Raw genomic sequence first — 27,456 nt, 5'->3', positions numbered from 1 at the left:
ACTTCTTCTCGCCCCCGCCGCCGGCTGCCGCCCACCGGGGGTCCTACCCCGCCCGGCCGGCGGCGCTCCCGCGCCGCCTCGTCCTCCGCCGGCCGAACCGTCGCCGCCGCCCATCCTCCACCGCCCCAGCCCCCTCCTCTTCTATCGCCGGCGGCCATGGAGCTCCCCCCCGAACCCAGGTAATCCGGAACCCTAAAGCTCCGCCGCCGCCCTCCACCACCCCGGCCGCCGGCGACCTCGCCGGCGGCAGCTCCGCCCACCAACCACCTCTCTCCGTCCAACCCTCTCCCCCTCCCCACTCCTCCAGATCGCCGGCAGTCGCTCCACCTCCTCCCCTAGCTCGCCGGCGGCAGCAACAGCGCCTTCTGCGATGGCTCGCCGGGAAATAGCATATGCGATGAATAGATTTCCCAGAAAATCGCGCATCATCCATCTGTAATCACGGACAACGCCCACCCCCGCTCCCACACCCGCACTCCGTCCTCGCCATGTCCGCCGCCTCCGTCCTCGTCACCGCACCGCCGTGCCACCGCCGTTTTCCACGCGTCAGCCACCTCTGGCCTCCCCCTCGCTCGACTCTTCGCGTGGCGCCTCCAATAGTTAGTGGCTTGGTACACTGTCGATCCAACCCATCTCCGTCTCCTTACGACAGCACGGGCCCGACTGAGGGCGCTGGTTTGTGGGTGGCGCGGAGTGCGGCGGTCGGCGAGTGAGGGACTTGCTATGGAGGGAGGCGCGAGGGCGAGCATGCCGTGGAGAGGCAGCGACGGAAGGGAGCGTGGGTGCTCCATTGATCCGGGGCATTCTCGACTGTTCCCCTGCGCCGCCGTGGTCGCGCCGCCCTCGCCGTTCTTGCTACGCCGCTGTTGCCACGCTGCCGCCATCACGCAGTCCGTGACGCGCCCGATGGCTCCCTGCGCCGCCAAGAGGTCTGATTCGGGTTCGAGAGGCGCCGCATGTTGTGCCTACCAGCCTTGCGCTGCTCGACGACCGACAGCCGCTTCAGCTACTCTTGCCTCCCCGTAGATCTCTCAGGTAGTCAGGTATTTTGGTTCTCACCCAATTTTCAATCCCTGGTTTGAATCCATTAAATCCTGGACAACGGGAGCAAATCGATTGCACAAACATCTTCTATACATCCATAGGGTTTCATTTTGATGGTCACTACCCTTCTCGCTGATTGGTCCCAATATTCCCTACGGGCATGCATTTCTGGTTTGCTCTGGTAGTGTTAGATCTGCACAGTATACCAGTGTTTTATTGGCATTACTTGGATTCTGAGCCAGATGGAGGAAACAGTCAACGTCGTCCCGCCACTGCCTCAGGGCATCTGGCGAGGCTGCAGCAGCCGGAGGGTTGCGAAGCAACTCCCTAGCTGCCGCCAGCGCCCCGCTGCTCGCAGCTTGTGAGGGGGCCTTTGACGGGCGCCCTGATTCTCGCTGGCGTGCAACGTGCGCCGCTGCCATCGGTGGCTGTTCCACGGGCACGGTTGCCCCTGGGGCAGGAAGGCGAGAGGCGCGTGGCGCGGATAACGTCACACCCTCCACCATCTCCACGTCGTCGTCGTGGTGGGAGTGCTCAACCACTCGAACCATGGAGACGAGCAAGAGATGAACTAAAACTAGCTAACCCTTCCCCCTACCTGGCGCGCCAAATGTCGGGTGGTAAACCCAGCCGGGTGGCAGAATGCACCCGCCTAAGCCCTGAGGGAGAATGATCTCGTGGGGTAGCTAGGATTAGTCCGATCTAGATGCAAGAACACGATGAACACAGAAGGTTTAGAGTGGTTCGGGCCGCCGGAGCGTAATACCCTACATCCACTGTGTGTTGTATTGCCTGTACTCACAAGAGATTGCTCGAGAGTGGTTCCAGCTGGTGAGCTGAGAGTGTGAGGGAGAGAGTCTGAGTCCCCTTGTTCTGAGACTAGCGTGTGCTCCCCTTTCATAGTCAAAGGGAGGCATGTACATAGCTGTTGGGACCGCGACAGGTGGGCCCAACACGGATGTATTTAAATAACATAACGCCTAGCGCTATTATGGTGCTACGCCTGGGGAAGATCTTATTCTGGGATTTCGCTGCCTCGTCCGCAAGGATGTACTGACCGGCGCAGACCCTACGATCGGCGTGGTCTTGCCCTATCATGTTGGTGCGGCGCTTGCAGCTAGCCGGGTAGGCTGCACCACGCATGTTGTTCATGCCGCGTAGCTTGCGGTGTAGGCGACATGATGGAAAGGGCCGTGCCGTCGCATCCATTTAATGTGGCAGACTAACGTGCACCGCGCGTGCGGCGCCTGCGGCTGCACTGTGCACCTTGGTAATACGCGACCAATAGTGGAGTCTGGCAAAGGCTGCCCCGTGCTCTGCGGCGACAGATCACGCCTCAGCCCCCCGCATTAAATGCGGTGGGTGGGCGAGTCTTCCGTCGGAAGACTCGTGCCCGCGCCCGCGGACACGTGGCGGCTCCGGACCCCTCCTAGGTGAAATGATGGTTCCCCGCGCGCCGGGGGGGTCCGGATGGCATGGGGGGTCCGGGGACCCCGGCTATCTGCGCCGGGCGCTTCCTTCTCTGGGACACGTGGTGTCACCGGACCCTCCCCCGAGCAGAGAGCAGGTCCGGGGCTCCTGGTCCGGCGAGGTGGACTCCGGACCGCAGGGGTCCGGCTGCTCTGCTCTTCAGTGCGTAGTTTAGATAACTACGCGAGTCCTTGCCCAGACGCAGTAGGAGAGGGTACCCCGGTCTCGGGTACCGACAATACTCATTAAGTTTTCTCACTGGTCGAATTCAGTACCATTGATTAGCTATCCTACAATAACTCTTGTTCCATTGGATGCCATCCAAGCAAAGTATCACAATTAGAAATGCATTTCACTTGCAGTTTTATATGTTACCAATGTTTTTCTTGATCATAATAAAAAAATCATGTCAAAGTTCTTTACCCAAAATATGTTAAATTTTGGTTGCTATTTTTATATCTTGCTTCAATTCGCTGACGATAGTTGTATATATATAAAGCAAACTCTTATTAAGTTAGATAAGATGTTATATTGTGCTTCAGATTTGATAGAATCTTATATATTATCTATCTGCATGTTCATGGTCTGGGTATATGTTCAATCCTTCTATTCTATTGGTAACAAGTGTTCTTTATTTTCGGTGTGGCAACAGAGCTTCAGAATTTTCAGTGTGAAAACAAAGATTCAGACTAAGGTACAGGACACCAAGACCAAGATTAAGAAAGAAAGGTGGAGTATTTAATCCACATCAGTAGCAGCTTGATAATTTTACCTATATAAATACATGTTACTGTTGAATTCTTATTTCTCATTAAAAGTATAAATATAAAGCCTATTTAAAGATTTGAAAAATACTAATGTAGTGTCGGGTCATATTGGGGTGCAAACTTAGGCTTTTGTCATTGTTCGTAGTTTGGAGAGTGCACAACGAGATGAATGTATCCCAAGACAAATTAGACAAGTTTATATTGTAGTTTGTTTTCTAGGGATTATGTCATCAACATGATTGTTTTTGTTAAGCATGTCAAGAAATTCATAATTGAATTTTCTTGATATATATTGATGCAATATTGTTTGAGCGATAATATGTACTTTTGGAGAATGTCTGAGTAATTTTTTAAGTTTCGAATTGTGCAATGGTTAAAACCGCTTATTTATAATTATCTTAAAAGTGGCTATATGTTTGGAAATTCTAAAATTTCAGAACATACCAACACATATATGATTATGTCAATTCTTCTAGCTCAAGTGTTGTTACATGATTGGTATTGAATGTACCTACGCATATATGACTATGCTCTTTAAGCCAATTAGGGGCTGTTTGGTTTGATGGACTTTTGCAAAAGTTCTTGAGACTTTTGGGGCTAAACACTCAAACATGAGGGACTTTTTGGGACTAAAAATATGTTGGGAGCTAAAATTGAAAAAGTCCCTCAAGAGGTGCTTTTTGGGACTTATTCCACTGCATGCCCCTTGGCCCAGCAAGGCCCGTGAGGCCGTAACCCCCGTGAACCCCTTCCCGCGAGGCCCGTGAGGCCGTGACCTCCTGCTCCGCTCCCCCGTGAACCCCCCTCCCGCGACCCTCTCCCCGTCCGCGCCGCCGGCCGCGCTGCCGCGTCGGGGCCGCCGCTCAGCACCTCGGCGCCCACCACACACTCAGATCCGGCCGCCTGCACATCTCGCCACCGCCTGCGCCCGCGCATCTCGCCGCCGCCTGCGCATCTCGACTCCGCCTGCGCCCGCGCATCTCGCCGCCGCCTGCGCATCTCGACGCCGCCCGCACATCTCGCCGCCGCCCGCGCATCTCGCCGCCGCCCGCGCATCTCGACGCCGCCGGCCGCGCATCTCGCCGCCCCTGCGCATCACCGGACCGGCCGCGCATCTCCTCGCCGCCACGAGGGATCCCGCCGCCGCCGCCCGCAGTCGTGCGTCCGCCATGGCCGGCAACGACGACGACACGAGGGATCTCTTCTCCCAGTCGGGCATCCTTCACCACCCGTCCGCCATGGATGACTTCGGCCAGGCTTCGTCAGCATACGCCGGCGTTCAAGATCCAGGGAGGGTTCTAGGCGGCCTCGATCTGAACTCGCAGGTCGAGAGCTACCCCGATTTGGAGAGGTACCAACGAATCCTCCAACCTGAAGAAGATTTCGGCCACGGGCTACCCCCTATTTGCCCAGGCAGCAGATCCAGTGGTCTTCGTGGAAGATTACCACAAGGATGAAGCGGAGGAGCAAGCCGCAGCAAGTCTGCGAGCTCTGGCGCGGGATCTAGCCGTCCGATGCGGGGTTTCGTCCCCCCGGGCTCTGCTCTCGGCGGTGCAGACCGTGGGCGCGCCGGAGGAGGTGGCATTGGGGACCCCATGGCATACAACGCTCATGTGTTCGGTGGTGGCGGCCGTGGCTTCTCCATGCCACCTGGCACTCCAAGCTCTGGACGAGGTGGCATTAGGGACCCCATGGCGTATGGCGGTGGCATTGGGGACCCCATGGCGTACGGCGCTGGCCGAGGCTTCTCCATGCCACCGGGCGCTTCGAGCTTCGGAGGAGGTGGCCGTGGCCGAGCTTCGTCATCTGCAGCCCCTGTAGAGGACGTTGACGACGATGACGACATCGAAGACGAAGATGAGAATGCGCCTGATGGAAAGGTAAATCATTCATGCCTTTTACTGCTATTTTTTTGTGCCACAGTATGGTGTAGCTGAATAATCCATAAAAAATTATTGAGTCGGCATGAATCTCAGCTCCAATTCTCCATTCTTGTGACTAAGCATCCTTCCTTCCATTATAAAAGGAAACCATAAGAAGCATGACTATTTAGTACCGGAATAAGGACTACTAAACAATTTTTTATTCAGACTTAGGTTCTGACAATAACCTATCTGATGCTGATAAGAAAAAGAGCTTGTGCATGGGAGGCCAACCTCTTCCTTGCTCTTCTGTGGCTTGGTCGTAGAGGAAAAAAATAACTTATGGAAAACATTTATAATAATAAGACTATAAGAGCATATCTGCCTGCTTCTGTCAAGGGAATGGATATGGGAAGTGTTAATACATCTATTTGTCGACCAGCTTAGTTTAGGACCACTTCTCTAATTTCATTCTGATAATATTGTACTGTCTAAACTTCAGCATTCTGAATAACGAAGTTGCAGGTAACTACATAAGTCTACTGCTCATATCCATAGTCTACAATGCAAGTGAAAGTAAAAATTTTGTATACACCTGAGCAATGATAATTAGGCCTCCTATAAGCTAACCTTGGTGGCTTGATGCAGGTACTGATAAATTAGAAAACCTACATAGGTCCAAAAGTCAATGTGTAGTCACAAACCCAGCAATAAAATGCATGAGGATCACATTATGGGCAGTCTGCACACTCTCCTATTACGTTTTTGAAATCTGAAAAATGATAGGCAATTAATAATGATGAAATAAGTCCTGTTGCAGGTTGTATTCAAGCCAAACAGAGACTATTTTTGCAAGCAACATTCAAGGCAAATGGAGAGAATAACAATTTATGAAGTAAAAAACAGACTGAACTAAAAAAGCAATGTCTACTGCTCTACCTTATGTCCTTATCACATAAATGTACAATACTTGCACCAAAAAATAAAAGGTCATGTATTAGACGGAGAAAGACATACCTTAAATCACCTGCAAGTTCATTAGCATGCAAGATGTTTGATTAGTGTCAAGGAATATGATGGCCTTTATTCCATGGTGTCGCCCTTCGAAACCTTTGCTCTGATTCTGGTACCTTGGCAGCACAGCAGTGCTCTTTGCAACTTTTGATCACAATTTGTTTGTAGATCTAGAGTACATTATTCCTTTTCAGCAAACGATGGTAGTTTTGATTAGTGTCAAGGAATATGTATTAACTCACATTTTCTTTACTAGAGTACATTTGACAAGGCTAATTGGACAGAAGAAAATATTTTTACATTATGTGACATAGCTTGTGAAGAAGCTAGGGATGGAAATTGTCCCAATGGAGTTTGGACAACTAGAGGATATCAGAATTTGAAGACCAAATTTTTTCAGAGGGCGCGACTGAGACACTCATCCAAACAAATTAAAAACAAAATGAATCAATTGAAGAAATGGTATGTTGCTTGGGTGTGGCTGGGCACCAAGACTGGAAAAGGGATAGCAGAAAATGGTGATTATGTTGCACCAGCTTCGTGGTGGGCAAAGAGAATCAAGGTATGCAGAAAATACTGCAATTTCTATTGTAATATGAGGGAAGACACCGATCTAATTGTTCATTTTCTATGCAGGAAAACAAAAATGCCAAGAAATTTCAGTTTGGCAATCCTGAGTACTTGGATATGCTTATAGAGTTGTACCAAGGTGTGGCAGTAGATGGATCCACTGCATACTTCCCTGGAGATGAAGAAGATGAGGGATTTGTGCAGCCAGCTAGTGATGAGGATGCGGCCGGTGAGGGATTTGTGCAGCCACCTGGTGGGTGCTTTTCTGGTGATGATGGATTTGAGAACAGCCCCATGAGCACCAGCAGCCGCAAAAGGGGGACTAGTTCTTGTGACAATTCAACCGCCACTAGTCCTGGCAAGAAAAGCAAGAGCCCAGTAGTGAAGCTCATGAGGGGTCTACTGACTTCTTTCCAGTCTGATAGTGAAAAGTCTACTCAACTCATAACTGAATTAGTAAACAGAAAAGTCAAGTCAAGAGAGAAGAGTCAAAACATCTTTGTTGAGGAGTTGACTCGGTGCCAGCAGTTGGCAATAGAGTGTGGGGCACCAGAAGAGTCTGTTGAGTACTTTTGCGCAACACAATTGTTTGCTGAGCCCCACAATAGGATCATGTTTATGAACATGAAATCTAAAGAGGCCAGGCTAGTGTGGTTGAAGAGGTGGTGCCAGCAAAAGAATCTGATGTAGCTTAGGATTATAAGAAGATGATGTCATTTGCTTGGTGTTTGCCTTATCTATGTATTTGGACTTCTTTTGTTTGATGTGTCATGTAATGTACCTTTGCAGGATTATGTGCTGAACCTATTTAATTTGATCTGTCATGTACTTCACCCTTTAAAGTTGTGTGTTGTTTGCTGAATCAGTTTCATAAATGTCATGTAAAGCCATATTTGCTGATTCCACTTTGATGATTTATTTTGGGTGTAGGATGATAGTGATGAGGCCAGTGCTGATGATGACAGTGATGATGATGACCTTGTTGCCCAAATGATACTCCAACAACAGAAGAAGCGAATAGTTGTTATGTTAGCCAGCATGATTGGTATGTGTTACTTGGACTCTTACTCGAATAAAGGGCCTATAAGGGTACCAAAAGAAACTGGAATTGAGTGGGTTATGAGGACACTAGGGAACCCAACTGATTGCTATGATATGTTTAGAATGAGTAGGCCAATGTTTGAGAAGTTACATAATGTGCTAGTTGAGTCTTATGGTTTGCAATCCACTAGAAGAATGTCTTCAACAGAGTCTCTGGCACTATTTTTGTGGACAGTTGGTGCCCCTCAATCAGTTAGGCAGCAAAGAAATAGATTTGTCAGGTCTCTGGAGACATGTAATAGAAAGTTTGAGAAAGTGTTGGCATGTTTAATCAATCTAGCAAAAGATATCATTAGGCCAAAAGATCCTCAATTCACAAATGTGCACCCAAGATTGAAAAATAGAAAGTTTACGCCATTCATGGATAATTGCATAGGAGCAATAGATGGCACACATATTGAAGTTGTGGTGCCAAATGCCACTGCTGTGCAACATAGAAATAGACACAAGGAGAAGAGTCAGAATGTGATGTGCGTATGTGACTTTGATATGAGGTTCACTTTCGTCCTTGCCGGTTGGCCAGGATCGGTTCATGATATGAGGGTGTTCAATGATGCTCAGAGTAGACTTGGTCATAAGTTTCCACATCCACCACCAGAAAAGTTTTATCTTGTGGACTCGGGATACCCAAACAGACCGGGTTATCTTGCACCAATAAAGGGTATAACATATCATTTCCAAGAATACCGTGATGGTACAATGCCTATAGGAAAAAGGGAGCACTTCAATTACTGTCATTCTTCACTTAGAAATGTGATAGAGAGGTCATTTGGAGTCTTGAAAAACAAGTGGAGGATTTTGTTTCACCTACCAAGTTATCCGCAACGCAAGCAAAGCAAGATTATTGTGGCATGCATGGCAGTGCATAATTTCATCAGAGAAAGTAAGATATCAGATAGAGAATTTGACTTGTGCGACCAGGATGAAAACTATGTTCCATTACATGCACAAAGTTCTAATGCCAACGCTACAGATGAAAGAGATAGCGCCGTGATGAATCAATTCCGGGATTGGGTCGCCGATGGGCTGTGGAGTTTGAAATAAATGTAATTTCAATTGTCTTTTTATCTTGTGCAAGACATGATTTGTACTAATAATTTGTACTAATATCATTTGAAATAATCTGCAAGACATGATTTCAATAAAATGTGCAAGACATGCATGCAGAGCAGCCGTGCATATGCATGCAGAGCAGCCAGGGCGCAGCGCATGCATGCCAGCCGGTGTGCTGTGCATCCATGCAGCGCGGCATGGAGGGCAGTGGTTGCATGGCAGTTAGGGGTACTTTAGTATTTTTAGAGCTTCATTTAATGACTAAAAGTCCCTCTAAGTCCCTTAACCAAACAGGGTGGGGCTAAAAGTTTAAGACTAGGGACTTTTTTAAGTTCTAAGACTTTTCCTATCCAAACAGGGTCTTAGATTGATGCTTTGTAGAGAATTTGTTTCACCCGTAGCAACGCACGGGTATACACGGGTATACACCTAGTAGATAATTATTTTAACTTTTCTATTGTTTCTTGCATCCACGTTGGCTGACCCCTTCGCTAGCAGGCCTATGCGGAGGCATAACCTAGCCCATTATTAATTACGTAGGAGTAAACATTAATGCGATCGGCGCATTATAGGCCAACTGCAAAAGTAACTGGGCCTATAAGGCCCATACAAATTGGGCCGTATATATACTGCGGTGCAAAGTTCAGAAGAGATAGGCCTTTTTTCCTCCGGGAGCCATGGCGGCTGTATTTCTTCGCTGCAGTGAGACGAAACCAACTTGTGCAGTGTGAACCATTGATGTCCTTCGGAAAGGAAAATATTGTGTGATGTGTTGATGCTTTTGTTCGGAATGGCTGTTGCTGCTCATTCCGGCCTTGCAGCTGCGGGTAGCGGTATATTTTGTGAAACGAGGCAGCAGAGTTTGAAATTTTGAATGGCTCGTGCTGTACATGATGATACATAACAGTACAACACCATGGGATTTAATTAACTGGCAGGAATTATTATTTGATGAATATTGTTGCAAATAAATTTATAATCTTAAGAACGGGTTGTACTTTCTTGCTACATTTGCTCATCGAGAAGCTTCTTCCGCGTCGGCGGTGATTGTTAAGCTGGTTATAAGTTATTATAACATCGAAAGTTACTGCATGTAGTTTCTTGTTTGACAGTAAAACTCCCCAGGATAGAGCATTCTGGACACATTCATCTTGGCTGGCAATAATAAAGGGAACAGCACCACCTTTCTTTCTTTCTTTCTTTTTTTTTACTTGCACTGCCCTACAAGAGAACACGGGCATGTGGAGCGATTCATTTCTTCACAAATCCAGAACAGTTGCACTGACCAAGTGTCTCCGTGGCTCAAGATCACAGAGAGAGGGTGACGAAAAAAAAGTAGGGGCGTACGTTTTGTCTATAACAAAGTGGCCTGGCGCCACTGTAGTTGCCTCATATGCATCATTATGCGACCGGCAAGTTGCTCGCGTCGTAAACAAACAAGTCCCCGAGCGAACGGTCACAAATCAAATTATTGTTGCCGCCCCTAGGAGCAACATATCGAGTGTCGTCGACAGTGTAACCTGTCAGCAGATTATTTTTGCATCTTTATTCTTTTCTTTACGGTTTATTACCTCTGGGCCTCTGCTGCCCATTTCCGAGAACATGGCTCCGATCTTATCTATACTCTTAGCTTGCATTACCATAAAGATGGGTTCATGCCTGTTTTGGGTAGCATTTTTTTTTGGCTCTCTTTTGAATCAAGCTGAAGCCGCACTTTTCTTAAAGTGGTATCAGGAACTCCGATTTCCATCTATCGTGGATTTTTTTTTGGTCCAGCCTGGATGCATCGATATATATAAGCTCAACGGTAAAGAGTAAAAAAGACCAGAGAGATATTTTAAAATGGACTCCTACCAAACATGAACTTTTATGGTTCAACCGACCAATATATCAACATATATATGCTGAAGCAAAATAAAGTTGCCTCCAAATAAATATATGTGGAAATTACCTCGAAAGGTAAGAATTTTATTTGGTTCTTAGTCAAGAGAGTAATCTTAACAGGGGAAACCTGATTAAGTACAACTCAAAGGCAGTGATCAATGTTTTTTGCGACACCTGACCTAATTTGGATGTGGTCTAGTTGTGGCCCATAAGTGCTGCATGCACTTGTTTAGTACCACCTTACTAGTTGAGAAAGAGAGTATAGCTAACTTATAAGCCTTTGTCCTCTAACCATTAGCACCTTCGGGTTAGCCCTTTTACATGAAACGAGAACGAAAGTGTAAGCGAGCCCGCTCCTCGAAAGGGCTGGGCAGTGCAGCTATGGTGGACGGGGTGTGACATATGGTTTGAGTTGGACTGACAAGGACATCAGGTCCTTTGAGGGGGTGTATGTAACACCCGGCCCAATTTGGATGTGGCCTAATTGTGGACCATGAGTGCTGCGTGCACATGTTTAGTGACGGAATGTGACATTTTTTTTTTGCAGCAACAAAAAAACTAGACAACCACTTATATTTTTTGATTGCCATGTTTCAAGATTTGTTTGGAGCACATAGACACTCCATGTTACTAATAAGGCTTGTAATAATAGATGGAGGTACACAACTTGCCGAGGCTAGAATAAAGTGTACTGTCCGTGCCGTATATAGGTAAATATAACGATTTCATTGAACTACACAACTATATGCATATAACTATATGCAAAAAAAACTACGTACTTCACACTAATAGCACTACTTACACCTTGATTATAAAGCACGAGACTTCTCTCTCTCTCTCTCTCTCTCTCTCTCTCTCTCTCTCTCTCTCTCTCTCTCTCTCTCTCTCTCTCTCTCTCTCTCTCTGGCAAACCTAAAAGGTCCTAGTTTTGAGCTACCAGAGGGACAAATTATTGCAATCGATCTTACAAATAGCTGTAATTTTGTGAAAGTATTTAACAGTGTTAGAATCGTGCAGAATTACTGTGAATTTCTTTGTTCTAACCAAGCTTTACAGTACGATCACCTTGCTTTGTGTAATACATAACAACATCTCCAGATGTCTTTTCTTTTGTCACGGTACGGAAGTGGAGCAGAAGTACAGTGGCACACCCGACTGGTCATTATTTACTCGTGCACAAACAGAAACGTAGCAGATTTCAGTGCCCCCACTCGCTCTGTTCTCGATGCATGGCATAAAGACATCCTGCCTTGTCTCCATTCACTCCTCCTCATCATTGCCATAATTTCTTCCGCATAAAGACATCCTGCCTTGTCTCCATTCACTCCTCCTCATCATTGCCATAATTTCTTCCTGCCTCCTCTCCTAGCTCCTACCCTATGCATACAGATTCGGATGTTTATTCGAATGTCAGATTTTTTGTCATTTTTCTTCGATTATGGACAAATAAGATATAAAATTTACTATGTAAATTCATAGCCTTGTATTTAACATTGATATTGTAAAGATTCATAAAAACTAAACCTCAAATTTATCATATATATTCTCAAATAATAGATATAAAAATTCGAATACGGATTCGAATCTTTTTTCACCTTTTTAATTGTAGGGAGCAAATAATACATAAAAAATATATACATAATTTTATTCTTATGTGTAATAATATGCTTGATAATATAAAAAAAATTATCATAAAATTTTAAACATATCTACTTTAAAATATCAAATTTGTTATAAGAATTCGGATGTCTAGATCCATCCTTACATACACCCCCCCCCCCCCCATGGTCGGCATTGGCAGCGCATAGCTCATACAGTCATATATACTCCACGAAAGAGAAATGTCATCATACTCAACTCCTGAAGGCCTGAAGCAGTGCACCTGCAGTCCTGCACGCGCTGCATGGATTAGGCTTTTTTTAACAGAGCATGCATTACAGGCTTTCACTTGCTAATTGCTGTATGAAAAAATTTAATGTACTGGCTGGTGATAACTCAAGACTTGATGAATCACTGATGACAAACCTAGTAGCAGCGAGTTGATGTGGCACTGTGCAGTGCGTGGGACGGAGCACGAGGGGAGAGCATCATCAGTTGATCCGAGAGCGACGTGCCCCTCGATCGCGGCGCTCTTTGCTTGTTTGGCCGCATCCGTCCTTTGGGGACTCATGATTAGTCAATTGCATGATGTTTCAGCGCCCCATCACATCGCTCGCGCGCGCCCCTTGTCAGGTGTCACTAACCCTTGAGGTTCAGGGCGGACGGCGACGAGGCGCAGGGTTGCATGCCGCCCCCTGTCTGATCTGTCGCCGTCCGTGCCTCCGTTCCAGCGATCATGCCACGGCAGAAGGAGCCAACTGCGGCTCCAAAGATGAACGCAGACTGACCGGACAGCGTCGTCTTCCGCCGGCTGTTCCGGCTTGATTTGATTGCCCGCTGGACCGACGAGGTTGCCTTTCGTTGGCTGCCATTGCCCGTCCACGCAGAGAGAGAGAGAGAGGTGCACGAATTCGATTGCTTGGATGAAACGACGGCCTGATTAGGACAACACAATGGAAAGGCAACTCCCCCTCAAAGTCGAGTCCAATCCCATATTATCATCCATCGCTTCCAAAAGGCCATGCCAAGGTAGGTGCCTGCATGCAGTAGGCCTCCCTTTTCTGTCTATCTTTCACAGTCCGCGCGGCATGCATGTGAGTTGGAGCCTGCCGCGGCCGGGCGAGCAAGGGTAGGAAAGAGCTCAGAGATTCGGCAGGAAACGCACAGCCGCACAGGTGTAATGACGCCGACGTGGGATCCGATGCTGCCGCTTGCCGGGAAGAACTGGCTGTGGTTGAAGCTGTGGGAGCGCGGGAGTCTGACGGATTATTGGGCGCTGGTGAGTAGCGACAGTGAGAACGAGCGCCGAGCAGGGTATCTGCCGAGTAAACGGATCAGATTCGCATGGAATCAGATTCGGATAGTACTTTTTACTATATTTTAAATCGAATACAAATATGGATTTAAATTTAGATATTTTCGGATACGAATGCAAAATAGATACCTCGAATTCGGATTCTAATTCGAATATTTATTTGATATATAAGATAAAAGTGTTATCATTAGCTTCAAGGGAGGTCATCACCACAAATAAGTGATTTTCTGTGAACACAAGCATTTAAAAAAATTGTAAGGTGTTGAGTTTATGTTTGAAACTGGTACCACTGGGTTTTCCTATCCAACATTTGTGCTTCCACTTTAGTAACACTAGCAAAGTAGCAAGTAATACTGATATGAAACAAACACAACTACACAAGACCCCATCACCAACGGGTCAAAAGCAACATCACTGCCGATTCGAAGACTCGTTGGATTAGGATCGACAATGATGAGTAGGGCCATCAGGCAGTGATGCCATTTTCACAAACAAAAAAAAGAGCAGCCCAGCGCACCGCGGCACCGACGCCCTGTGGCACGCGCTCACCAGTGCGGCCCTGCGCGCCGGCGCCGCTGAGAGGAAGTGGACGCCCTCCCGCTGGTCCCTAGCGTCGTCGTCGTTGCTGTACGAGGTCGCACACCCGATGTTGTTGTTGGCTGTTGCTGCTGCACCCGCCCTCGGACGTGGAGGGACAGCAGGGAAGGGGGGACAGAGAGCTGCTGGGGTAGGGAGGAGCAAAGGGCGGGCGGGAGGGGGAAGCGGTCACGCTTGCGCATCCATGGCAGCTCCCGCGAGGCCAGGACAGCGAGGGAAGAGGGGAGTCGGTGGTAAGAGAGGAAGGGAGCCGGCAATGGGTGAGGACGGGAGGGAAGGGGAGGCAGTGTAGGTAGGGAGGGGATAGGAGAACGAGAGAGAAGACTGGACTTGAGGAGGGGGTGGGAGGGAGGGAGGGAGGGAGATAGAGGGGAAACGAGAGTGACAGTGAGAGAGTAAATAAGAAAATGGGAGGGCTTTTCATCAACGTTGGGTCATCGTATCACGAACCAGTGGAGATGTAGTTCATAATACGACCCGGCGGTGATGCATTTTATTACGACCAGGTGGTGATGCAGCATTTGTAATGACAGGTTATGTAGTAGTGAAAGATCTTCATGTGAATTCTTGCTAGCCGTGTTATTATAGTACATTTGGTTTCAAGGGGAGCCTAAAGGTTTGGCAGCTAGAGTTGGTCTACCAATGTGTGAGTCATTTATAGCTTGAGGTTTGAGCTCAATATTATGACTCAGGATTAACATCAAAATCTATGGAAGGTCACAAACTCCCGAGTGAAATATAGATTAGTGGCGATGTAAAGAATTTATAATTATCATAGTATGCCTACCTAATTTTAGTTTCCATATCTCCGTGTTTAAAAAGGACCTATCATCGAGACAAGGATGAATACTTACAGATAAATAAAATTGTCAGTTTTTTTTCCAGTAAAGTTGTGATGAAGCACTTCGTAATACGCAAACTTTTTTTTAGAAAAGTTGTGATGTTGGGTTTCCCCTTGAAAAAGGCATAAAAGTTTTAGCCTCTTTTGCTGCTTATATAGTCACCAAAAATAACCGATATGCTGTGTTTTTTTTTGAAAATTTGCTCTGTGTTACACAATCACTCAAAATGGTCTGCAAGATGCTGACTTTAGGTGTTTGAAATTGGCGCCTACTCGACATTTGTACTTCCACCTCACAGTAACAAAAAAGCGTCAACAGGAAACGTAAATAGCAAAAAAATCAAGGGCGGTCCTACCTCTCGTATTGTCACCGTCCCGCAATCACTTTCATCATCAGCAGCGACACGGAAATGCACGTACTACGCTGGCGCGGACAGATCGATCTGGTGTGGCGCCGGAGCCAGCCAGTACCTACGGTGCATGCACGCCAACGCAGTGCACAGCCAAGATCGGGCTGTTCGTGCGCCCGTACTCCCATGATCTGCGGCACAGCTTGCGATCGAATGGCCTGATTTGCGAGGCCGTGCGCGCGCGACCGCTGTAGGGGCAGCGCCGATCCGCCATGCATGGCCACGCACGTACGTGCGTACTTGCCGACACCACTACCCCAAGCTAGGGCCCCAACAGTAGTGCCCTTTGTCCTCTCCATGCATGCATCTGCGTCTCTCACTCTCTCTGGAGCTCTGAAACATGAAGACCTCTGTAGCTCGCCAGGAGGGAGCACGGCCGGCCGGACGTGTGCTTCGCGCGCGGCGGTCCTGAAACGGGCACAGGCGCCGACGGCAGGGGACGGCATGAGGAGGGGATGGTGGTCAGAGGCTCAGAGCAACACGGACGGTCGGACGCCCGGGCCCGGGCCCGGGCCGCTGGTCGATCGATCTGCGCCGCCGTGCACGCACGGCACGCCCCCACGGCCCACGCACGACCTGCTTCCGCTGCCGTGGAGTGTGCGCGGGCACGCCTCGCCGGTGACGAGCCCCCGCCCCCCGGTAGGTGCTTCGTCATCAATTGATGACGGCGCTGTGCATGCGTGTACACACGTAGGCGCGTAGTACACACGTAGGTCGTTCGTTCCGAGGAGAGATTTCGGAGCATGTAGCAGTGGTCGACCTAGTACTACCACGTACCGACGTACACGTACGGCCGGACGTGCAAGCATGTGACGGGAGAAGCCCATCCGTTCACCTGCCGGAGGGGCAGGGGCCGACCGGGTGCCCACTGCCCAATAGCTAGTCACGTCGAGCAACATTTAGCGCGCTGCTGTTACTGACACGAGAAACATCAACTCAAATGACCCACACACGGGGCACGCGCCAGTGTTAACTGGGCCCTAACCGTGAAACGGTGCGCGCGCAAAGCTTGACACATATAGCTGTTTGCCGTTAACTTTCAATCTTTAATTCGATCCCCGGCCCGCTGGCCATTAACATTTGTCTTAGCGTAAGAAAGAACCGATGCTGCGCCGTTGCACTTGAGGGAAGATATCATGCTACATGGAACAAGTTTTTCAACATGAAAAAGTTAGAAGCTTAAACAAACAACAAACTTCTCGCGCAATTTTCAAAAATTCAAATGCTCGAAAAAGATGATTTATATGGAAAGCAAAAAAACTCGGTTTTCTATGCTTTTTGTAGTGGGAGATAAAGGAGAGAGAATAGAAGTAGACATCAAGCTTACGACCTGTTTGGTGTGGCTCTGCCCGGCTTTGGCTTCTGATACTGTAGCACGCACGCAGGAAAACCGGAGCCGAAGCAGCCAAGGAGAAGTTGAAGATGGTGATTGAAGCCGCACCAAACAGACTTTATGTCATGTTGCTCTCAACTAGGGCTGGGCATTCGGTTCTAACAGATCGGTTCGGTTCTTCGGTTTTCAGAGAAGTTCGGTTCCTCAAAAATAGAGACCGATCGGTTCTTTCTAGGATCAAGAACCGAGCAATTTTGGTTTCGGTTAGTTCGGTTCGGTTCCGGTACTAACCGAACTAACCGAAGCAATCTCAAAATAGTCTCATACACGATGAGAAGGTGCGGCCCCGCCACGTCCCTCCCCCTCTCCTCTCGCCCTCTCGGAGAGATCCTCCTCCCGCGCAGCAACCGCCCGCCGCCGCGCGGGCACACCGCCACCGCCCACCCCACCCCGCCCGGGGCGTCGATCTCGTGCCCAGCGCGTCGCGGAGGTGGGGGGATGGGGGCGTGCGTGTCGCGGCCCAGCGCGTGCGTGGGGAAGCCCACATGCCGCGGTCGGGCGGCGGGAGCGGCGCGCGGCGCAGGCGCAGCTGCCGCGCGGGGAAGGGGCGGAGGAAGGCGCCGTCGCGCGCCGCGTCGATGGAGACCATCCAGGAGGAGAGCCCCGTGCGCCTTCCGCTTCCGCCCGCTGCTCGATTGAGAAGGAGAAGAAAGAGGAAAAATTTTTTTGGATCTGCAGTGCCGGCGACCACCGCCGCCGCGCGCCTAGCCTGGCGGTCCCGCCGCCGCCGCCGAGCCTGCAGAGGAGAGCCTCGCCGCCGCCGGACGCCGGGAGCTGGGCGCGGCCGCTGAGGGTGGAGAGGGGCAGCCATGGCCACTTCGTCTCCCATCCTCCCCTCGCCAGCGGCTGGCCATGGCGACCGACGGCTCGCCTCTCGGGCGCGGCGACAGGGGGCGCGTCGACCTCCTGGCCCTCCTCCTCACTGCGGCGCTCTGCTCCGCGTCCTATTGCCTGGGGTTATGGCACAAAAGCCATGGCCGGCCGGCGGTGGGGGTCGGGGGCAGCGATGGGGCCCGGGGGCGGCCGGAGCTGGCGAGCTAGCCGGCGGTGAGGGGGAGGGGCGCGCGCCGCGCGGGGTGGAGAGGGGCAGCCGGGCGGCGGGGTGGGTAGCCAGGGAGGGGGCCAGGCGGCGCGGTGGGGAATGGGAAGGGGGCGGCCGGGCGCTGAGACTGGGAGGGGAGAGAGGCAGAGAGGAGAGAGCTGCGTGGGTGGGGTGGCCGGGTAGGGAGGCCCGAGGGGAGGTGGGCTAGGGTTAAATGGGCCGTCAATTTGGGCTTCGTGGATTAATTTGCATATGGGCTCGGTTCTTTGGGTAACCGAGTCTAAGAACCGAACCAAACCGAAAATTTCGGTTCCTGAGAATCAGGAACCGAACATGGAACCGAAATTCTCGGTTTCGGTTCTTTCGGTTTCGGTTCTCGGTTAGTTCGGTTCGGTCCTCGGTTCTCAGTTATATTTGCCCAGCCCGAAACCATTCACACCGACACGTTAGATACAACCATGTTACTATTATCCAGTTCATTCTGAGACCACGCAGTCCACACCGAACAGCATCCAATTCGTCAGTTACTGGCATGTCTGTGGTGAAAGCACCTTTTTTCAAAGCAAAGGCGCGCAGCATTTAATTAAATAATGGGCAAATCGGGAGTTTACAAGCTACGAACTTACTTGTGGTAGTGTAGAAGAAGGTCCGGCATATCGAGGAATAGGAGCCACACCAACCATGAATGGTCGAATCAGTCTCAACCGGCTAGAGCACAGACTTCAAAAAATTTGGTGAGAGAATGTGAGAGGAAAAATAATTGTTATTTGATATATTTCCAGTTTTCTTTTATAAATGACATTGCTAGTCTTCCATAGCAGTCGCAGAGCATTACACATTTGAATATGTTTTATTACTACTAATTTATGTTAAAATACTCCCTCCATTTTAAAAATAAATGCAATTCTAGAGTTTAAAATTTGTCTCACAAAAATTACTAACTTTGACCCACCTACCACAAAAAATAAGGAAATTTCTAGAAGATTATCATAAAAGACAACTAACACCTCATGCACCCATCACAAAAGATAAAAGATATTTTTGTAATTTTGCATCTATAGGTTTGTATGATCAGTTTTAAAATTGTATTTATTTTGGAACAGAGGAAGTAGTATCTCGCAGACCGTGAGTATCTGAGATGATTATTATGCGAGGGCTGCTAGAGGATGTAAATAATCTCTAGCATTCGAATAGGCGGAGGTTCTTTCGAAAAAAAGAAATCGGAGGTGTGTGATGTGTAAATATCAAGTGGCAGTCTGGCAGACACCGTGGGCCCATCCTTTCCGGCACGCACCAGCAAATAGAGCCAAGACGGCATGGCGCGGCCTCCTCCTCCTGGCAGATGCATCATGTGACGAGCTGACGGCCGCCTGCTCTGCGCTGCCGCTGCGCGCCTCTCTGCTGCCTCGCTCGAGCCCAGTGCACGCCCAGAGCCAGAGCCGTGACCGTGAATCTGATCTGCAGGTCGGCCAGCGGCGCTACGTGCACAGGCGGGCATGCCGCATGCACGCCATGGCCGCTGGCCCGGCCGCCTCCCGTCCATCACCCCTCCTTCACGTTCGTTCGCTCGGCCGGGGGCCACCCCCCACCCTGGCACCCTCCGCTCTGCTCCGGGGGGCCATCCCGGGCAGCTGCGCCGATGAGCTTTCCCATGCATGCACGCAGCACGCATGGCGCTGCATGCCGCCCTGCGCAGCCGCAGAGCAGCGGGCAGCGGGCCGGCGAGCGCACCGGCTGCGCGCGCGCAGGCGCAGTCCGAACATCGCGAGAGTCCGCGCCAATGGCGGGGCGGCGGCCTATGTGCCGCGCTTTTGTTCCCTTCCGCGCTTGTCCCCCTCTGCCCACCTGACGGCGCATGGCCGGGCAGGGCTCGCTCGGCCCTGCGCCGCCGCGCTGCCACCATGCATGATGCATGGCTGCCTGCCTGCCAGCTGCCTGCGTTCATCTCCATGCAGGCATGCAGGAATGTGCGACCCGTCTTTTCAGCTGGCCTCTCTGGCATGGCCGGCGCTGTCGCATGCTTTTGCCGCTCCGCGCGCGCCACCGTGGATGAACCTGTCCATTCGTCCCTGGTCGGTCGCGACGGACGGAGGCAAAGGCAACCCATGACGAAAGGCGTGCGTGCGAGAGCGAGCGCGCGGCGTGTGATATCCTGATCCTCGCCTGCCGTTGGATCACATTGATCGTATATATACGCTTGATCCTCGCCCATGTACTTACCGTTGGATCACGTAGGCACGGCACGGCCGGCCAGCCGTATCCAAATTCCAAACTGCCACCGAAAGCAACCGGCGGCTAGCTAGCTTGCTGAAGCTTGCTACTACGCGCCCACCGCCACGGCTGGACCACGACGCACGAGCACCGCGCTCGCTCGCTGGGGCGGTCGATGGGTGCAGACCTCCGGCGCGGCGGTTCGGGGACAGCTAGCCTGTGGCCACGACACGACGCCTGTGGCGCTTAGCCGTGTACCCCCCTCGCGCGCTCATCGCCCGCCTTATCGCACCAGATAAGGCCCCGGTGGCCCAAGACAGGGCCCTAATTAGCTAGTAATCCCCGTCGCCGCCGGCTCTTCTAGTCTTCTCCCTCGCTCGCCTCCCCCGGTTCGCCGGAATCAACGCAACGACTGTCGTCGATCGATGCCGCCCTGCGTTTCCAGAATCCAGAAACAACGTGCGCGGGCGGTGACGTCCTCACATCTCTAAGTGGCGAGACCTGCCGCGCATGCAGGGGCCGAGCGCGCAGGCCCGTACACGTGCGCTCCGGCCGCCAACCACCTGGCCGGCCGCGCGGGGAAGGACGATGGACGGGAACAGCTAGCTGGGCAGCTGGCGCCGCGCGGGCGCCTGATGCCCGAACGGGACAAGCAAGCTGTTATTAGATAGCGTGGCAAGCGTTAGGCCCGGCCCGACCGGAAACGGAGACTACTAGCTGGTCCTGGTGGATGGTTAAGCGGCCGGCCGGCGGCGGCCAACGTTTGCTTACGGACCTCGCGCGTGCATGGATCGAGCAGGCTGTTCAGGCAGGCGGCGCGCGGTTGCGTTGATCCTGCGAGACCCAGAGGAGGAAGGATTTGTGCGTCCGGGGGACCAGGCGGATGGATGCGCGGTAGCCCATTCGTTGCCATTTCCGATGCTTTTCGCCCCCTCGGCGCGAGCACGACAGGCGCTGCTGCGCTAGTGCTCGGGCGGCCGGTTTATTCCCCTCTCATTTCCAGTCGACGCATATTTCAGGGGGAAGTTGACCCGACGGCACGGGGTCCTTTTCTTTTCTTTTTGCTTCGCTACTTGGTACTAGTACGCTTCAACTGGGTGCGCGTGAGGGCGTCCCTAAGACTGACTCCAACAGAGAGCCATTTTCCAGATGCAAATCCACCTTTGCCTCGCATACACAGTACTTTACGTTTCCTCCTCATCGCGATGTCTCCAACAGCAAGAGCATTTTCCCGTCCCAGCCGCTCCTCAACCTCCTCGCCTCCCCGTCCCAGCCGACCCGCTCCACACCGCGCCGCCACTGCCGCCGCCGCTCCGCCCCCGCTCGGCCCGCGTGCTGCCGCTGCTCGCCCCGCACGCCGCCGGAGCTGGCGGAGCTCAAGCTCGAGACGCGTGAGGCCGGCGCTCGAGCTCGAGACGCCTGAGGGCTGCGCGGGCCCGCGGCTCCGCTCGCCACGCCCGTGCCTCCGCTTGGCCGGTGAGTTCGAGGCCGGCGAAGGTCGCGGCGGAGAGCGGAGGGGAATGCGTCGCCGCGGCTCCGGCCAGCCGGCACCCGTTCCCTCCCCTCCATTTGCCGCCGCCGCCCCCTCCCCTCCTCCCGCCGGTGGCTGCGGCCGCGCGGCCGACGCGGAGGCGCCGGCGCCGCCCACTCCCCTTCCCTCCCCGCCCGCTCGAGCTCCGGCGCCGCCCGCCACCTCCTCCGCGGATCCACGCGCCGATGCGAAGGCGCCGTCCACGGCTCCCTCCCTCCGCGGATCCACGCGCCACCGCGGGCGGGCGGGCGGGCGAGCTCTGCGCCACCGCGGGCCGGCCGGGCTCCGCGCCACCGCGGGCGGGCGGTGGTCCATGGCGCCAGCGGCGGCCGAATCCCAGCGGCCCTCCTCTCTCCCCTTCCCCCACCGTGCCGACCCTCCTCCTTCTAGCTCCGGCGCTCACTGCTGCCGCTTGGCTCCGCCTCTGCCCAGCCACGCGCTGCTGCAGCTCCTCTGCGCGTCGCCGCACGGATTTGCCTGTGAGGAGAGAGGGAATCCATTTTTAGCTCACCTCTCTCCTCGCGATTGAAAATGCCTTCTCATTTGCCTCATCCGTTTGAGACGGATTTCGTCATGCACAGTGTAAATGGAGGTGTAAATATAGCTTTGCCTTTTGTTGTTGGAGTCGGTCTAAAGGTTGGCGATTTGGCCGGCGTTTTGATTTTTCTAATCATTGAACAGTGCAGTACAGTGGTCGCTAGCGACGATCTCGTCGCCAGCTCGTACGCTCGCCGAGAGAGAGAGAGAGCGCTCCGCTAGAGCGTCTGCCGTCCGTCTCTCCTGCCCAAATCGCCAGCCCGTTGCGGGTGGCCTGAGAACATGGCAGTCTGCGACGACCTCACACTCCTACTCCCATGTTCAGTAGTACTCGTTCATACTAGGAGTGGTAGTACTACATTCCTCTGGCTCCAGCTGCAAAGCGATCCGTAAAGACATACGCATGCAAGTACAGCTGAGTCATACTGCATTTATACTGTAGGTAAACAGCAAGCGCTTCGGCTCGCAGACGTATTATTCCGTTTTAATGCTATTTATCTCCAGTACTGATTTATTAATGCCCAGCTAGCTCTGTCGCTATTTTTCAGTACAACGGATATCATAATAACAGGAAAAATACACTCGAAAATGATCTCCAGTAGTATACTCGTACACGGTTCGTATGGATGCATGCAGTGCGGATTCGGCGGTGGCCTGCTGTAGGGGTGGGCGTTTAAAACCCGAAAAAACCGAACCGAACCGAACCGAACCGAATAGACCGAAATGTCGGTCTATTCGGGTTCTCGGGTTCGGGTTCGGTCCACACTTATGGTTTAATTCGGGGTACGGGTTCGGGTTCGGTTCCTAGCCTCCAAAACCCGAATAGACCGAATAACCCGAAATTCATTCAAACTCTTGGTATGCCATGATATCTTATGTGATTTTTGAACTTATTAGCTAATAGTTGTTATCTCATCTTAATATTTGTATGTCTATTTCATTATGCTATTTTTTCATAGTTACTTATCGCTATTACTCGTACTTCTATTTAACTATTCATTGCATATATTTTGATGGAAGATGAGAGTGTGTTTATTATTCGGTTAATTCGGTGGACCGAATAGACCGAACCGAAATATTCGGTCTATTCGGGTTCGGTTCCTAATTTTGTTTTTAAAATTTCGGTTCTCATTTTTTGAAACCCGAAATTTGCAAAACCCGAATAGACCGAACCGAAATACCCGAATAGACCGAATGCCCACCCCTAGCCTGCTGTCTTGCTCCTCTCCTCCCCTCGAAGTCGAAGGTGACGCGCTCTCGGCGCTTCCCCCACAGTTCAACGCTGTGGGAGAAGCCTGATGCCCGCTGCTTACAAGCCTTACATCACGTATCAACGACTTTTTTTTTTAAAAAAAGGGAAACTTCATTAATTTCAAGAAGTAACATCAATGTGATACAACGAAATTTTCCTGACCTATGTTAATCGGCACACTGCCTAAAATAGTCTGAAACACAAAAGGACAAAGTAATGACTGTCAATCCTAAAATTAGACCGCCAACTATGTACCCGGGTAAAAAAAATCCTTAGCCGCCCTCTCCAAGAACCCAGATGCCGCCACAAGCACACCTTGAGAAGTAGGCTGTTGAAAGATAGTTCATGTACAGAGCCAGTGTGTAGTCGCGAGTATATTACCTGCAAAAAAAAGTGTTAATTTGTTCTAAAAAACAATAGTATTTCTGCAGAGCCAAACAGACCAACACAAGACCGTCGCTCCTATATATTTGAGATATTGCGTGGTTTGAAGAGGCCCCATGCTCACCATTACCTGGATTTGATTTTGATCATAGGAAACACAGCTACTAGTACTACTAGTAAATCTGATCATAGGAATGAATCATGTTTGTTTCAATGAAAGCGACTAGTTTGGAATCAACGTCCACTTAATTTGGCCTCCTCCAAAGTTGATGGTCAGTTAGCACGTACTGTAACTATGCCACGTCATTTTTTACCCTCGGAAGAGAGAGAAACAAGGACTACCTCTTGTTCAAGAGATAGTCATGCCCACATCACTACGCTAGTGTCTGACTCTGATCTTTGGAAGGAGAGCTTACCAACATGAAACTGAAAGCACCCCAATTAGTGCGCGCGGTGACGCTACATGGAATGGAAACATGCAGGAGAGGTTTGACTTTGCTAGCTAGGTCCCTGTGCGTGCTGTACTACGTGCTGTGTACGCGGCGGCTAGGCTCGATGACCCCCAACATATCCCCGGAGATTGTTGTGGCACCTGATCCGGGCACCGTACTGCCCCTACGCGTGATTTTGACCGTGGATGTCTTTGCTAAGACCCCGAAGCTGCCCATTCATCCATAGATTCGGGGGGGGGGGGGGGGGGGGGAAGAGGCCCGGGAGAAAAGAAAGACCGGGCGTCACGGTCACATATTCTAAACCGCAAATTCGAAAGGCGCTGGAGCCAAAACCCACTTGAAAAGGGCAGCGCCGAGGGTGACAGCCGTGCCATGCGGCAAAGACATGAGCGCGACGCGAGAGAGCCTCGCGCGCACAATCTCACGGCGCGGCCCTGCCCTGCAGCTGAGAGATCAGGGCCTTGTTTAGTTGCGTAAAGATTTGGGTGTAAAACACTGTAGCACTTTCGTTTGTATTTGATAATTATTGTCCCGCCATGGGTTAATTAGGCTCAAAAGATTCGTCTCGCAAATTACAATCTAACTGTGTAATTAGTTATTTTATTTAGCTACATTTAATACTTCATGCATGCGTTGAAACATTCGATGTGATGGGAAATCTTGTAAAGTTTTGGAATTTTGAAAAAACTAAACAGGGCCCAGATCAGAGAGGGCCGACCCTGAACGATGGATGAGGCATGCGACCGCAGAGAGAGAGAGAGAGAGGGGGTTACATCAGCGCCCTAGGCACTAGCGGTTTGCGGCAGCCTTCCTGCGGCACCGCGGCGCGTCAAAACTTGCAGCCGGACGGTGTCCACACTCTCTCTTATCTCTTCATCCCGCTCTTAACCGTGCTAAGCCCCTCTTAGCCCTCGCCTGCCATAACTCGAGAGAGCACCCGCTGCACAGGCCAGGCACAAGAAACACCTGCCGCCGGCCGCCGCCGCTGCTGGCCGACGACGGCCATGGACTTCGTTGACCACGACGACGTCGACGAGGAGATGACGCCGATGCCCGTGAGCTCCAGCTACGAGACCCCGCCGCTGGCGGCCGGGTTCGGCGGCGCGGCGCCGCCCAAGCCGCCCGGCGAGCCCGTCCCCCTCGCCAAGGCCCCGGGGGGCCACGGCGGCGGGGGCAGGTACCGCGAGTGCCTCAAGAACCACGCCGTCAACATCGGCGGCCACGCCGTGGACGGGTGCGGCGAGTTCATGGCCGCCGGCGAGGAGGGCACGCTCGACGCGCTCCGCTGCGCCGCGTGCAACTGCCACCGCAACTTCCACCGCAAGGAGTCCCCGACCTCCGAGGGCTCGCACGTCTCCCCCGCCGCGCTGGTCGCCTACGGCGCCGCGCCGCACCACCAGTTCTCGCCCTACTACCGCACCCCGGCCGGCTACTTCCACCACCACCAGCCGCTCCACATGGCCGCGGCGGCCGCCGCGCACGCGCCGCGGCCGCTGGCGCTGCCGGCCACCTCCCACAGCGGGCGCGACGACGGCGAGGACCTGCCCGGGATGGCCGGGCCCATGTCGACCATGGTCCCGCTGGGCGGCATGTCCCTGGGCGGCGGCGCCGGGCCCTCCGGCTCGGGCGGGTCCGGGTCCGGCAAGAAGCGGTTCCGCACTAAGTTCACGCAGGAGCAGAAGGACAGGATGCTGGCGTTCGCGGAGCGCGTGGGGTGGCGCATCCAGAAGCACGACGAGGCCGCCGTGCAGCAGTTATGCGACGAGGTCGGCGTCAAGCGCCACGTGCTCAAGGTGTGGATGCACAACAACAAGCACACCCTTGGCAAGAAGCCGTAGCGCCGCTCCGCAGCGGCACCACACCGATCGGCTCATCCTCACCCCCGGCCGCATGCACACCGGATCGGTCGATCCCGGCCCAGGGGCGGCTGCTGATGCGTGGACGGCGGCCGGGGCCGGCCTCCGGTAGGTACTCCGTCCGCGCATCTTCTTCGATTCGTTAGCGTCCGGGTCCGGCGTCCGGCGCCCTCGCGGCGGCGTAGGTTAGTTTCAGTAGTAACGCGTAGAGAGCGGCTCGATCGATGGTTCTTTCTTGGCTTCATTAGGCGGTTCTTTCATTTGTCATTTAACCGTACTTGTTGGTGTTCGTTGTTTGTTAATTAATTCCTGCGGCATGGCCATTTGCCTGTTTGTTTGCTTCGTCTTCGTCGTCTTCTTCTCCATGAGAATGTACTTTGGTCTTTGCGACTCGCGCAGCCGATCGATCCATCGACGGATCGGGTGCCGTCTGCCGGCGAGGAAATGTATCTGGGGATTTGCGGCTGCATGGATTCTGTTTGTGTGTCCTCTTATATTTTTTTGTGGCTGCTTGGGGCCGGCCTGCTCGCCCCGGGATCAGCAGATGGTTTTACAACACATGGTTCCATTGCTCGTTACTACCTGCTGCCGCTCCTAAAGAAGATAGGCCACTGTTGCATTCTCTATACCCTTCCCTTGTCTTCTCTCTGGACCTCATGCCCCGTACTACCACTCCGTCCGATCCATTTGCTTGTTCTTGTTCAGGCCATGGAGGAGGATCGGAGGAGCCTGTGCCCCGCTTGCGACTTGCCCTTGCATTGCTAACATTTCCAAATTACTTTTACCATGGTCTATGGCCTATGGAGGACTTGGTTCTGTCCCTTCTCCCATGGACCTTGGTAAAGCCTCTCCGCCCTCGGTGCATTGTGCAGATGCACTGGCACTGTGCACATGATGATGTGTTCTTCGCTTGTCCTTTAGGTCTCTCTCTCTCTGTGCCTAGTTCATCAATGCGCTTTCAACTGTCGGCGCGAGAGAGAGCTCCACCCACATTAACTCCTCCCCCGGTTTCGCGAGCCGTGTTAAGGTTGTCCTGACTCCTGAAACGAGGGCCGATGGATGGTGACGGCATGGAGTTCGCCTGCGAGAGCTTGCATGGCATCCAGCCCCAGCCCCGGCGGCCAAGGCGCCGTGTCGCTGCGCCTCGTGCCCTGGTGACCTTTCCACTTTTACTCTCCCGGCCCCGGCCCCGGCCCTTGCTCGCCTTCAATTCCCGGGCACAATGCCGATGCGCCTTGGCATTCATGGCGTCTCGTCGTGGACTTTGCAGA

General features: G+C 52.1%; 2 protein-coding genes across 2 annotated transcripts; both read left to right on the top strand.

Moving 5' to 3' along the window:
* Nucleotides 1-7,788: 7,788 nt before the first annotated feature.
* On the top strand, nucleotides 7,789-9,234 carry LOC120681684 (protein ALP1-like). Its single transcript, XM_039963287.1, has one exon. It carries the CDS (start codon nucleotides 7,847-7,849, stop codon nucleotides 8,870-8,872), a length of 1,026 nt encoding a protein of 341 aa, XP_039819221.1. The 5' UTR covers nucleotides 7,789-7,846; the 3' UTR covers nucleotides 8,873-9,234.
* A 15,830-nt stretch (nucleotides 9,235-25,064) lies between these two features.
* Nucleotides 25,065-26,656, top strand: LOC120681681 (zinc-finger homeodomain protein 1-like). Its single transcript, XM_039963273.1, has one exon. The coding sequence runs from the start codon at nucleotides 25,334-25,336 to the stop codon at nucleotides 26,165-26,167; it is 834 nt and encodes a 277-aa protein (XP_039819207.1). The 5' UTR covers nucleotides 25,065-25,333; the 3' UTR covers nucleotides 26,168-26,656.
* The last annotated feature ends 800 nt before the right edge of the window (nucleotides 26,657-27,456 follow it).

Source organism: Panicum virgatum, chromosome 2K, assembly GCF_016808335.1.
Source record: "Panicum virgatum strain AP13 chromosome 2K, P.virgatum_v5, whole genome shotgun sequence".
Lineage (NCBI taxonomy): Eukaryota > Viridiplantae > Streptophyta > Magnoliopsida > Poales > Poaceae > Panicum > Panicum virgatum.
Note: the sequence above shows the minus strand (reverse complement) of the source record. Positions and strands in the feature narration are given on the sequence as shown.